Genomic DNA, 14,799 nt, shown 5'->3' on the forward strand with positions numbered 1-14,799 from the left:
TGTCTGCGTCACAGACAGACTCTCTCTGCGGGGTGGCCGGGCTAGTCACGCTGCCTGTCACTGTGTGTCACACTGACACAGACACGCCACCGACACACGGACAGGACAGCGGCAGCGGGGCTGGACTCTCTGGACCCTCTGGACCTCACCTGGCTGACACACTGACACAGCCAGGCTAGCCAGGCAGCAGCCAGCAGGAGCAGGAGGACTCGGAACTCCGCGACAACTCCAGGTGGGTGCGGTGGGCGGTGGCTCCTCTCCCAGAGTCCCAGTCAACTGCCAAATTGTCTCTTTCTGCCGCAGCCCCCCCAGGCCTCCTGAGCCTAGCACCAGCAGCACCACCACCAACAACCCCCAGGCCCGACTCTGGGGCCCCAGTCCACCAGCCAGGCCTGAGCTGCCCTTGGGCCCCCCATCCCACCACCACCAGCCAGGCCTGAGGTGCCCTGGGCCCCCCATCCCACCACCACCAGCCAGGCCTGAGGCCTTCCCACCAGGCCTGAGCTGCCCTGGTACCCCTATCCCACCACCACCAGCCAGGCCTGAGGTGCCCTGGGCCCCCCATCCCACCACCACCAACCAGGCCTGAGGCCTTCCCACCAGGCCTGAGCTGCCCTGGGCCCCCCATCCCACCACCACCAGCCAGGCCTGAGGTGCCCTGGGCCCCCCATCCCACCACCACCAGCCAGGCCTGAGGCCTTCCCACCAGGCCTGAGCTGCCCTGGGACCCCAATCCCACCACCACCAGCCAGGCCTGAGCTGCCCTGGGCCCCCCATCCCACCAGCCAGGCCTGAGGCCTTCCCGCCAGGCCTGAGCTGCCCTGGGGCCCCCAGCCCACCATCACTAGCCTGACTACATATACTGGGGACACTGGCTGTCTGTCATTATGTGCATTAACTGGTGAAACGCTGTCTCTCATTACATGCATTTACTAGGGAAACGCTGTCTGTCATTATGTGCATTAACTGGTGAAAAGCTGTCTCTTATGTGCATTTAATGGGGAAACTCTGTCTGTCATTACGTACATTAACTGGCGAAAAGCTGTCTCTTTATGTGCATTTACTGCAGAAACGCTGTCTGTCATTACGTGCATTTACTGGTGAAAAGCTCTCTTATGTGCATTTAATGGGGAAACGCTGTCTGTTATTACGTGCATTTACTGGTGAAAAGCTGTCTGTCATTACGTGCGTTAGCTGGTGTAAAGCTGTCTCTTATGTGCATTTACTGGTGAAAAGCTGTCTCTTATGGGCATTAACTGGTGAAAGGCTGTCTGTCATTATGTGCATTAACTGGTGAAAAGCTGTCTCTTATGTGCATTTACTGGGGAAACGCAGTCTATCATTATGTGCATTAACTGGTGAAAAGCTGTCCCTTATGTGCATTTACTGCGGAAACGCAGTCTATCATTATGTGAATTAACTGGTGAAAAGCTGTCTCTTATGTGCATTTAATGGTGAAACGCTGTCTGTCATTATGTGCGTTTACTTCATTTTTTTTTCCATGTAACTACGTTAGCTGGTACAACTACATTACAGTTAGCCCCGCCCACGTGACATCATGACCACGCCCAATTTTTCGCCGCAAGCCCGGCCTGCCAGCCCTCGTGCCCCCTTTGAGCCCCCCCAAAAATCTAAAGCTGGAGCCGCCACTGCCCTCAGTTCTGTCCTGCTAGTCCTCTCTTCCGGGTAGCGTCGTGCGTGAGTCTAAGCTCCGCCCTACTAATAATGGCCCTATTCTCCTTGGGGAAGGGGAGGGTTCTATGGGGGTGGACGACCATTGGGGAATACTTACCATGGATCAGTCCCAAGACAACTACCCATGAATCCATTTAGAGGGAGGGGGTATGGGGAAAGAGGGGGACAGTGGGGCCCCACACAACCCATATATGAACAAGAATATAGAATCCCCGTGCAAAATAGATACCAACCATTGGATAATGAGGGAATGAGAGAGAGTCAACCTTTTTTTTTTCAGAAACCCAGGTACAGACAGGATGAATGGCAGGAAGCCCAATATATATATCCCCCAAAAATATAAGAAAAAGAGAGCTAGACAAGGAATCAGGGGAGGAAGGAGAGTTCAAGAAAAAGAGGTCAATAGGAGGGGGTATTTTCAACATAAGTGGCGTTGAACTGTCAAAGGATGAAATGTCACTGCTTGATAAAGGATTGAAATTTGCACCTAGGAATAATATGAATAATTTTATTGACATACAGAAGTTTGTGCAAAAAATTAATTCGAGGAGGTACTTCCTTGATAAAGGGGGACCTACCTCAAAGGTTAATCAAGTGGGGGGGTGTACGCATACGAATATGAGGAATAATTCTATATTCAATCCAAATAATAATGCAAGTCAGCACACCATAGAAGTGTTTAAGAATTTGGTTGTTGAGGATATGAAGAAAATTAGGGTACCACCATTTAAAGAGACTCCATAACAAAAATTGCATCCTGTTTTTTATCATCCTACATGTTCCAAAAGCTATTCTAATGTGTTCTGGCTAACTGCAGCACTTTCTACTATGACAGTCGCTGTAATAAATCAATGTATCTTTCCCCTGTCAGACTTGTCGGCCTGTGTCTGGAAGGCTGCCAAGTTCTTCAGTGTTGTGGTTCTGCTATGAACTCACCCTTTCTGGCCCCTTTATGTACACTGCCTGTGTGTTATTTAGATAAGAGAGAAGAGAGAAGCTGCTCTAATCAGCTGGATAAATCGTCCTCTGAGCTGGCTGGGCTTTCACATACTGAGGAATTACAAACAAGGGCAAAGCTGTTTGCAAGAAGAAAAGAGCAGCCTGAAACTTCAGTGCATGGGGGAAAGAAACACACAAATGATCTCTTGAGATTCAAAAGGAATGCTGTATACAGCCTGCTTATGTATGGATGTATTTTCTATGTGTGGACATACTGTACATCAACCTACTTCCTGTTTTGGTGGCCATTTTGTTTGTTTACAAGCAAACTTTATAAAACTGTTTTTAACCACTTTTAATGCGGCGAGGAGCGGCGAAATTGTGACAGAGGGTAATAGGAGATGTCCCCTAACGCACTGGTATGTTTACTTTTGAGCGATTTTAACAATACAGATTCTCTTTAAGGATTATTCTGATAAAATTTTGAAAGAAAAAGGGTTGGTAATACGTCCTGCGGATAAGGGGGGTTGGGTAGTGATTTTAAATAAGTCAGTATTTTTCTGAATTGGACAAATTAGTATTTGATGAATCCACATACAAGAAATTAAACTGTAATCCGACATGGGAGTATAAGCGGGAGCTGACGAATATATTGAAAAAGAGGATGTAAGATGAATTTATAAGTGAGGGGGGAGTTCCAATTTTTACCACCTAGGGCTCCCAAAATCCCTGTAATATATCAGCTCCCCAAAATACATAAGAATTTGAAAGTACCGCCTGGAAGGCCTATAGTGAATGGAATAGGTTCCATTACACAACGATTAGGCCAATATATAGACAGATTTCTACAGCCCCTTGTAAAGAAATTACCCAGGGTTCTTAAAGATACTACACCTATGTTGAGGGTAATTAATAATATGGAGAATATTGGGGAATGCATACTTGTAACTGCTGATGTATCCTCCCTTCACACGCAGTTAATTAACAGCCTGGCTTTAACTCTGGAGTTATTTTAAGGATTGGAGAGTTAACTTAAAGACAGAAGAGTTAACTTAAGGTTTGCCTGAGGTAAAATGTTTCCTGAATACTACATGCCTTATCACCATGGTAACAACTCTAGAAGAGTTATTAAAGACAGGAGATAAGCTTAGTGAATTGAGGCCAATGAGACCGAAATACATATAAATCAGGATATGAGTTGTATCTCCAGAACCGTACAGGTTAGGTTAATCTAGTAACATTTTTAAGTGTGTCAGAATTTATCAAGAACATTGATATCAAACTTGATTGGTTTGGAGTGAATTGTGGTCCCAAAATGCATATCTCTGCTTTGGCAGGGCTTACCGTAAATTCGGAAACCTCCAATCGTGTGGTTTGTTCCGAATTTCATGATATGCGGGATCTAAAGGCTGATGCCCATTTGGAAAGTCATATTTATGACAAAAGATGGATTTCATATTTGTGAGTTCACAGAAAGGTTTTCCTAGGGTCAGTGCAAACATCAGCTGTTTTGCTCTAAGTGGCTTTTGCAGGATGCTAGCCGGACCTCCTGTGGTTAGCTCCTTGGCTGTTCTTTTCATGTAGGGAACTCTGAGTCAATGCCTTTTGGCTGCTCTGGCCAAGGTGTCAAAAATACAGACACCATGCTCCCAGAAGTTTAAAATTTATGTCAAACACATCTCTGGCTTCATCTGATGGATGGGCCATATAAACTTTCCAGGGATGCTTTCACGCATAGGTGAGGGGTTTTGTAATTACAAAGGTCAGATTGCCAGCTGACAGCTGTCCTAGTGCCAGGGACGAGGAAGGAAAAAAAAAGGTGATTTAAAAAAAAAAGGCATTTTGGTTGCTTGCAATGAAGCTTGCATTTGTGACTCCATGATGCATTCGATATTTCATATCGAAGGCGTCACAGTACCTACGAGTAGCTGCCATCACCCAGCATGGCTGAGGGCTATACCTAAAGGGCAATATCAGAGAATTAGAAGGAATTGTACATTAATACAGAACTACTGAGAACAAACCCCTATACTTTCTGATAGATTTATAGAAAAAGGGTATTGTAGAGACTATATTTATGAGATGGAAAGGGAGGTGGCTGATATGGATAAGGGGGGAAATGCTATATGAAGAGGGTTATGGGGAAAAGGGTGACATTGGGTGTTCTCTCCCTTTTTATAACCACCTATAATGCACAACGTAAGAAATTGGAGAGGAGCATTTCCCAACACTGGCAGGTACTCACCCAGGACCAAATGTGAATGCAATCTGCAATATATAGGGAGGACCACTAGGCCACTGAAGGAGCGCATGTATGAGCATGTGTATAATATCAAAAAGGGGTATAAAAATCATAATCTGCTCATTTTGCCAAGGTACATAATTGTGATCCAACAAAATTAAAATTTACAGCTATAGAAAAATGTGTACCACATTGGAGAGGGTGCATCAAATTGCAGGAGTTATCAAAAAAAGAAACTGAATGGATTTTTAAAATGTCGTCCTCACATCCAGATGGACTTACTGTTGAGCTGGACATTAATTGTTTTATTAGCAATTATTCATCTTCTAATATTATATTTTGATATTCTGCTGGAAGGTGTAAATTTCTCCAATGTAAAGTTAGGGTAAATATAATAGGCCTTGCTAGAGAGGTACATCCCCCGGGTCCTGAGAAAAAGACAAGTTATATATGTATATAATTTGTTTGTTTTTTTTAATGAATTTTAATATTATATTTGTATTCTTATTATTATAATATTTCTTATATTTTTCATGTGTCACAGTAGGAGTTTGTTGAATATGGGTCACTGAATAAGTTTGGTGTTTTTCATGGTAATATCAATATGGTTTTTGACCTCTAGGGGGAGCAGTAAGGATTATGGGTTCTGAGATGTAATATGTTGTTGATCTCTGGGGGGGGGGGGGTGAAACATAGGTTATTGAGCAATATATATGCACTTTAATTGGGGGGAGTAACAAGTATTATGGGTGATTAGAGGTGGGTAAGGAGCTATATATGCACTTGAATATAGTTGTAGTAATTATGATCAATGAGGGGGATGTTGATTATGTCACTTTAGGTATATAAAATGGGGTGGGTTGGTTAATGTTGATTATGACTGTAGTAATCTTGGGGTATATTAGGATAATGTTCAATTTTTGTAATATGGGGGTGGGTCAGTTCTGAATGGGATTAAAGCAATCCTTATCACAGGTAGGGGGAGTTGGTATTACACTGTTGTGTGTGTGTGTGTGTGTGATGATGCATAAATATATTGAAATGCACAGGCACTAATGTGATGCACTTATGAATTTTGAACTGTATAGATTATATGTAGGTAGGTTTATTTCGTGTTATTGCACTGTATGATACTATATGCACTTTATGCCATATATAATACACAATGGCACAGAAACTATTAGGGAATTGCAATAGCGGTATGACACTGATTGAAGATGTATGGATACTGGGATATGATAAATGTATTAATACTTATGTATTTGTGGATTGTAGTGATATTTTGTAATAGGGGGATTATGTGGATTTTATTATTTGGAATATGTAAAGTAATTATGCACTGTAATGGCAGGATCGGTTCGCGGATCCCGTTGCCTGCTATGGGAGGATAGCAGGGAGGAATAGTGAGGCTTTCAATATTCATTAAAATAATTGGACCAATCGTTGGGAAGGGGGAGGTGCCTGGGTGGGTTTGTATAGAGTCCTGGTGTAGCGTGACTCTAGCCCCTGATGAGTCATATTGACGAACCGCGTAGGGCGGAGCTTAGAGTCACGCAGGACGCTACCCGGAAGAGAGGACTAGCAGGACAGAAGTGAAGGCATGCAGGGGGATCCGACCGCGGCAGATGCTGCCTAAATCAGATAAGCGTTGTGTTCTCCTCTATCTTGTACGCAGATTTTATGTATTTTTTAGCAATTAAACATAGTATGCGGTTTTACACTATGGGAGTTTCGTCCTTTATCTTTTAAAGGTTTACTGTGTATATGTTCGTGCCCAGATTAGGAGGGCTGATATGCTTTGATCCAAGTGGATACACGGTGAGTGTGACCCCCATAAGTGTTTCTGTGGGTGGAGGATCACCGTATATGTCCTGAAGTGTACACTGGGTGTCATTCCATATATATATATATACAGTATTGCACAATATATTTTCTACTACCTAGGGTGATTCATCTCCCTTGGATGTCTGGGACGTAAGGACTATTGGATTGGAGCGCTGCTTTATTTGGAACTATAGCGATTTCCTGATCGCTTTTGTGGGTCAAAGCGTTTACTTCTTGACTGACATCAGGAAGTGAAAAAACAAATCGCTCAGCAAAAGCGCTTTTCTAAGCGCAAAGCACAGGGAAAAGCACTTTTAAAAAAAGCTCAATAAATCGTTCAGCGCTTGCGATCGAGCTGGCGATTTATAATGTGAACAAATCTAAGATGGCTTCTCTTATGTCTTACATCCTCTAGCCATCGCCTAAAGATGCCCATTAAGTGTACTATTCACCAAATGCGCTCTTTGGATGCGATTTTAACCACCCTGGCGTTCTGATTAAATCGCCAGGGTGGCTGCGGGAGGGTTTTTTTTAAATAAAAAAAAAACTATTTCATGCAGCCAACTGAAAGTTGGCTGCATGAAAGCCCACTAGAGGGCGCTCCGGAGGCGATCTTCCGATCGCCTCCGGCGCCCAGAATAAACAAGGAAGGCCGCAATGAGCGGCCTTCCTTGTTTTGCTTATATCGTCGCCATAGCGACGAGCGGAGTGACGTCATCGACGTCAGCCGACGTCCTGACGTCAGCCGCCTCCGATCCAGCCCTTAGCGCTGGCCGGAACTTTTTGTTCCGGCTGCGCAGGGCTCAGGCGGCTAGGGGGGCCCTCTTTCGCCGCTGCTCGCGGCGAATCGCCGCAGAGCGGCGGCGATCAGGCAGCACACGCGGCTGGCAAAGTGCCGGCTGCGTGTGCTGCACTTTATTTGATAAAAATCGGCCCAGCAGGGCCTGAGCGGCAGCCTCCGGCGGTGATGGACGAGCTGAGCTCGTCCAGACCGCTCAGGAGGTTAATGATAAAATTGTATAGAAAATTTGCTGTTTTTGAAGGCAATCGATAAGGAACAATTCTTTGGTCCATTGCTAAATAGGATAAAATCTATCCGGAAGTTGGATTTAGTGATCAAATTTTCAAGAAAAAAATCGTTCAGTAAATGTAAACAATTGATAATTACCTTCCGATTAATTTCGCATTTAGTGAAAAATTGTACCGTTAATGGACACCTTAATAGTAATAAAATCACAGATGAAGAGACAACTGTGACATCACATCACAGCACATCATACATCTTACATATAGATTAACTTGTGCTTTAGGCAACAGACACTCACATCATGACTACAAGCTCAATGTTGCAAAAATATGATGTTTTGTTCTTAAAATACCCATACAGATATCCTTCACAACGTGTATCCAATATGTGAACGTCTCTTTACGTGTACACTGTAGGAAGGCTATCACAATGTGCAATTATATACTGCATGTGCTGCATTCAATGATGTAGTTAAAGTTCTCAGCATTCCAAGCACCACAGTAATTGCACAAGATAAGATTTTCTAATGCTCAGCAGAATGGAGCAGTTGGGGGACATGGAACATGGAAACATGGAAATTGATAATGGCACCTGTAAGGAAAGAGGTAGATAAAATGTCATAGATATAGGTACCTTGGATTCCCTCTGTCACTTCTTCAGAAGAAATTAAGCTGTAGCGTCAGCATCAGCACATTGATACACTGTCATTCACCAATTTTAATCCTTGACAAAGAATACAAATAAACTCTAGCGGGGCTTATTTGAATTTGCTGTCAAGAATTCCTGTCGGTCAGCACCATTGACTTTATACTCTCTAAAAGGGATGCTCCATGATATGCAAATGCATATAAATTTACATTTACTTAGTAAATATATGCAGCTTGAAATTGCACCAATCAGTTTAAACCTGGGTGGGACTTGATTGGTCCATTTTCAAACTGCATATTGTTGCATAAAAATGTACATATATTAGCATTAACTCAGAAGCATTTGCATCTCATTGATCAAAAGAAGACCAGCAGAACACAGATAATGGAAAATTGCGCAAAAGGTGGATCAGCGCAACACCAGGCCGCCTCAGAATGGCCTCCAATCAGAGATGCGCTGAGCCCCCCCAGGAACTACAAACGCACCTTGAACCCAAACAGAAGCTCTGCATATACACCAAAAGCATGGCTGTTAAGTGGGAGCAGCTGACCAAAAACAAATTAAATTAGTACATAGCAAGGAAATGAGAAGCGCTACTTAAAAACAGACTAGTGCCTACCTGCAAAAGAGTGCAAGCCCCACTTGTGGGGTCGAATACACACCGAGCATACACATGACCTGTCTACCACTGGAGGATGTTGGTTTCCTGTAACAGCTTGCATGCTCCCAATAATAATAGGTTGCATGCAAGCTGTTACAGGAAACCAACATAGGCACTAGTCTGTTTTTTTAAGTAGCGCTGCTCATTTCCTTGCTAAGAACACCGATAATGTTCAGGGGAAAAGATTAGTTGACCACTGATGTGGATTATGCTATATTTTCATTAAAATTATCTTTATTGAGAGGGTGTCCAGATAGCATCATGATGGCTGGACTTGGGAGACTGCTATGTCAGAATGAGAATCATTTGTTTTGCCAAGTACAAAGGACGGCTGTACCCGGAATTGGTTTTGGCTCGTACAGGTTCTAGGAGGATAGAGGGGGGATAATGTCCGAAAGCCAAGAGTCGATGCTGCCATATTACAGCACCACCAGTCGCACTTACCAATCATCTGTCATCCCTAAGGAGACATTGAAAGGGGGGAGCAGAGGGAGGCAAAGGTTCAGCAGTGATGACCCAATTCTTCATAAAGAAACCTGCGGTGATGGCTGCCGCTGAGGACCCCGATTGCTGGCATCTGGCATTGCTGGCCAAGGTGTTCCAGTTCAAAAGATGCAGTAGTATTAATTTCTGTGTGTCCCAACTCCTAGGCAGCATTCAGCAGAGCTGGTCAAGATAATCTGGTTGTCACAGAAGCATCCGGATGTGACGGCCCTTACTTGTGGATTAGTGGCTGGCATCATGGAGGGGCTGAACCAAAGGTCTCCCAGCTGCAGTGGAGCATTAGCAGCCGGTGGATGGATGGGGTCAGCATCCAGCGAGGCCAAAGGTTTCCTGATCGGCACTGTCTTCTGACCTCAGTAGACCCCGACCTCCTTGGTAGCATTGGTGGACTCAACACAGCCTGTACCTGCACAGACAACGGACCCAGGCTGCAGCAAGGTAGAAAAAACGCCAGATCCCAAACTCCCCACGACCCTCACCAGCGCCCTAGGCTACGCTGGACCACACTGCTCACCTTCAGGGGGTAAAAAGGTGAATTGGTAGGGAAAAGGGAAGCAAAACAAGAAAAGGCCATAATCCCGTGGCCATGGCTGCTAGTTAAGGCGCCATCTTCCTGAGCGGCAGTTATATACTTGCCCTTTGAATAGATCTAGCCCTTGGCAGTTTTCATATATATTTAACTAAGGATTTAGCTGCTTCCCGTATAGGAATGTTCATTTTACAATCCCATCTGGTAACGTTTTCATTATGTTTACACTACTTAAATGTTTTGCTTTTTCTAAATGGCGTGTATAAAAGGGGAATGAAATAATTAGTTACAGTGACACAGGAGTAAATGGAGTATGATGGAAACGTAAATTTGTTTAGGCAGCTACTTTCAGCTCCTTGATACATCGGATTTTCAGTCAAAATATCTATATACAGATTTCCTTCCATGAAATCGATACTGCAGAGCTGCAAGGTACACAGCTGGCTTTGTATGTGTATTTGATTCTTTTTAACATAAAGATGATGGACTTGTATGCTTCACTGAAGGCTCACTGTTAATAAAATAATGACCGTAGCAGGAGATACTGATATTGATCTGGCACTTGAGGAATTATGCATTTCTCCTAAAGCCCTTGTTGTTTTTCCTACTCGGCTAATGCATGTTAAAGTGACAGTCATGCCAGAGATCTTTATCTTTCTTTACATTGTGGTTACAATAGGGGAGGATTCACAACTTCTGTCAGGAGTCAGGTTCCAACCTCATGTGGTTTTAAAAACAAACAAAAAGTAAGATGGTGCTTCATTGTGCAGGTGTAAAATAATGCGTCCTACCCATATTGCGGTGATCTACTCATCTAATAGTTTGAAGACACTTATGTGGTCACCCATTGCAGCCAGGCATGAGTAGCCCGCTTTGGAACAGGAAGTATTCCGTGCATTCGAGCCTGCAGGAGGCGGAGTGGATAAACACACATCGCTAGACTCCTGCTGGAAAGTATGTCCAACACTACTGAAGCTTGGAGGACAGAGGGAGCACAGAAGAGACACAGAGGGGGCACAGAGACACAGAGCAAGTAGAGAGAGAGACAGAGTGGGCACAGAGACGAAAGGGGCACAAAGAGCGAGACAGAGGAGACACAGACTAACGGGGCACAAAGACAGACACAGATGGTGCACAAAGAGAAACGGGGATAGAGAGCCACAGAAGGGGAACAAAGCTTGATTTGAAGGAAATCGTGAATCAAATTGAAATCGTGATTTCGGACAGAAATCACTCAATTCTATTTTTTTCTTAAATTCGTTCAGGCCTAGTCACCACATGAAATTAGAATCCAAGGCACAGACCATCTCAACAATATCCCTGAACCATTTCAATAACATGGATAGGCACACTACATCTAGGTGCTAGCAGGTGGTCCACTCCGGGACTGTAAGAAAAACACATGAGTAAAAGAAGCTGTACTAAATATTTTCACAATCCTGTATAGCACCAACTCCTTTTCACACCATATATACTTCTTGCAGTAAATTGCAATTGCAACCAATTACCTTCCAATTCATTTTTGAGTGTTTAGTGTGAAGAAACTGGAGCCTTCAGAGGCACCCCACAGAGGAAAGTTAAGCAAACCAACCTCTTTCATGTACAGGTAGTCCTCGATTTACGAACGACCCGCCGATACAAAAGGCATGTATTCTGTGTTTCCATGGAGAAAAATAGTACATTTTAGACTTGTAGTTTTTGAGAAAATCGATTTAGAAAAAGTCAAAGAAAAGTTGGCTTTTAAACTTGTATATGCAGGTACAGAGGGCAGATGTGACACAGAGGGGGACACTGAAGGGGGACAGAGATGGTACAGTGTTCCGACTTGAGAACGGATTCAGGTTAAGAACAGACCTACAGTCCCTATCTCGTTCGTTAACCGGGGACTACCTGTACTGTTCTGACTGAAGTACTAACCAACCAGCCACCATACTGCCCAAGACATTTTCTTCTCTCTCTCTCTCTCTCTCTCTCTCTCTCTCTCTCTCTCTCTCTCTCTCTATGTTCCAGAGGCTAAGCTGATACAGTCCAGAGGTCAAACCTTTACCATGCTGGTGCTATCTCCAAAGATGATGTTTGTTCCTCTGCTGTAAAAAGTTTATTTTGGTGGACCGTACATGTGGATGTCCATGTTTATTTTAGCTCGGCGCACAATGCAATATGAAGCCAACACTCTGTGTGTACCGAACTACTCAGATCAACACACACTTTCCATGAGTATTAGTAGGCATTAGGGGCCATCTTGCCTGTGTGTAAAAAACAAAGTAGTCTCTTCCATTGTGTTCAGTAAAAGTGCAAGCAGCAAAGTGTGATAACTCTATCCAATTAAAATTCACTTTTTTTGAAGCTAGACCAGTGCATTATGGATGTTAAGGATTTTGAAGTGTACATGATTCAGTATGGATTCTAAATGTACATAATTTATTATATTCACGGTTAATACAAATTATTTGTGTTTGGAAATGCTTTGAGTCCATTAGTAGTAAATCTCGCATTTTAGGTTTCATTATTTTACATTTTGATTAAATATTCTCTTTCTTCTTTTTAGAATTCAGAAAGAACTTGCCGAGATAACACTGGATCCACCACCAAACTGCAGGTAAGTGGGAAAATACTGAGATTTCTAAAGAGTAGATAAGAAAAGTAGTATCAGACAAGGTAATTTGAGACAACTTATTATTAAGCAATGGGGCTCACATTGTATTTTATTGATAAGTTGAGAAAACCTCTCCTGTTTGAAAACTAAGGAGAAAAGGTAATTGTATCATGGTTCTTGCCCAGACTAATTTCTCACAAAATATCTGTTATAAGTTATGAGTCGTGCACATTAAGCACAAGTTTTTCTCATTATGCGTTATCTTGCACTGTACCTCGTGCAGAAAGTTGTTTTTCCTTGTGTACTCTACCCTACCAATGATGCACCAAGTTTTTATCACAAGTTATTTCACTCTTAGGATGTAATGTGTTTGCACATCTTACATCTCCAACATCTTTGCCACTGATGAGGCTCTGTTGTATCCCAGTGAATCCCGGTATTTGGCTGAGCTTTCTGGTTTGGATACTTGTGCCATACCTCTGCCACACTCCTCCATGCTGTTCAAGTAACTACCAGTGCTGTCATCGGCTTGCTTCTGTACCAGCACTGGTGCCATGGATGTGCCAGGTGGGATTAGCAGTCAAGCCCGTAGTCTGAGGCATGAATACAGGGCCATGCTGGAATTCACCAGGCCCTTTTTTGTTACAGTGCAGTGCTGCTGTGCTAGTTAGGCTGTCTAGTGTGCAGCTTTACTGCCAGATAGATACGCAGTGACTTACTGTACAGTCATATGAAGACAAAACCAAAGTCAAGGAGATGTACGTTTTTGTGCATCATGGCCATGGGCTGCTTGTTTGACGAAGATCCAAAGCAATATCTGCCCACCTTTCCTGGTTGTTCCAGCTGTGCATTATTTCTCTACAGTAGCAGTGTTGCCTTATTCATAGAATAAGCACTATGTTAAGAGTGATGGCTTACAAAAAAGAGGGAACTATTTACTTATTTAAAATCCGCTTAATAAGTCATTAAGTATCAAGTTGTTGATCGTTTAAGTTTTGTTTTTGATTACTCTGCAGTATCATATTTTAGAGTGGCGATGATGATGATTATTAATTGTATGAAGTAATATTACATGTGGTTCTCTTTTTACAAACCGGTTCCGTTCCGGAGTTGGTTTGTCAAAGTCTAATTTGTTTACAAGTCAAGTCATACATACTGGTATGTGTAGATAAAGTAGTTAATTTTGTACATATAGTATAGACAATGTTTATTTTGGGAGGAGGGTTTTTTTTTTTGTGTTTTTTTTTTTTTGTGCTTCTAACAATTTACATCCGTTTACAAAATACTGTAACTCATAGTAACAAAAATAAATAGCAGCAGCACAGAACTTACTGTACGTTAGTACAACATCAAACATATGTATGTGATGTTTGTAACTCGAGTGTTTGTTACTAGAGGACTGTAGTGTGAACTAAAGGATATGTTTTTTTTTTTAAAGTAAATTAGGAAAGTTGATATAGTCTGTTTTTCACTGGTTATTTTTCTCTGCCAAATTACGCTACTGAGAAGCTTGCTCCTGTATGAATTGATATGTATAGATGTATAAATTACTAAAAACTATGCAAATATTAACTATCTAAACGGAAAAAAAAACTCTAGTAGTATCTATTAGGCAATGAGAGTTGGTTCTGTCTTTGTGGTGAGATCACTGTGACATTTTGCCTCACATGCATGCTGCCAAATCTGCAGTTGTCTGTTTAAGCACAGGCTAGCATATCTGGACAGCGGCCAAACACGTAATCAGATGTATTTGTCCAGCTAAGTTTATCAGCTTTGCAAACACTGTTCCAGTTCTGATAGGATGCAAACTGTCATTTCTGCTTTTTACAGTCATAAATGCATGCTTTTCCTCTTCAGAGGTACAGTCAATACTTGGTACTCCCTTTAGTCAATGATATTTAAAGATGCAGATTTGCTTTTGCATATGTATAGTTAGTTTGGGATGGACTTGGTATTGCCTTTCTTCAAATGAAATGAATGTACGGTATTTGTTGTGAGCTATAGCCTAGGTATATACAGTTAAAAAGGACAATTGCAATGATAGGTACCAGATCTTTAAAGTGTACCTGAGACCACCTAAAAGAAAAAAAAATTATATTCATACCCTGGGCTTCCTCCAAACTCCTTTAGGCTG

At 42.6% G+C, this 14,799-nt stretch overlaps 1 protein-coding gene across 2 annotated transcripts in view; it reads left to right on the forward strand.

Moving 5' to 3' along the window:
• UBE2E2 (ubiquitin conjugating enzyme E2 E2) overlaps positions 1-14,799 on the forward strand; it is a 378,397-nt gene that overhangs the window by 60,156 nt on the left and 303,442 nt on the right. For both annotated transcript variants that reach the window (XM_068236135.1, XM_068236136.1), the window contains exon 3: positions 12,618-12,668. In XM_068236135.1, coding sequence (XP_068092236.1) covers positions 12,618-12,668 — 51 coding nt within the window. The remainder of the gene's footprint in view (positions 1-12,617; positions 12,669-14,799) is intronic.

Source organism: Hyperolius riggenbachi, chromosome 5 (assembly GCF_040937935.1).
Source record: "Hyperolius riggenbachi isolate aHypRig1 chromosome 5, aHypRig1.pri, whole genome shotgun sequence".
Lineage (NCBI taxonomy): Eukaryota > Metazoa > Chordata > Amphibia > Anura > Hyperoliidae > Hyperolius > Hyperolius riggenbachi.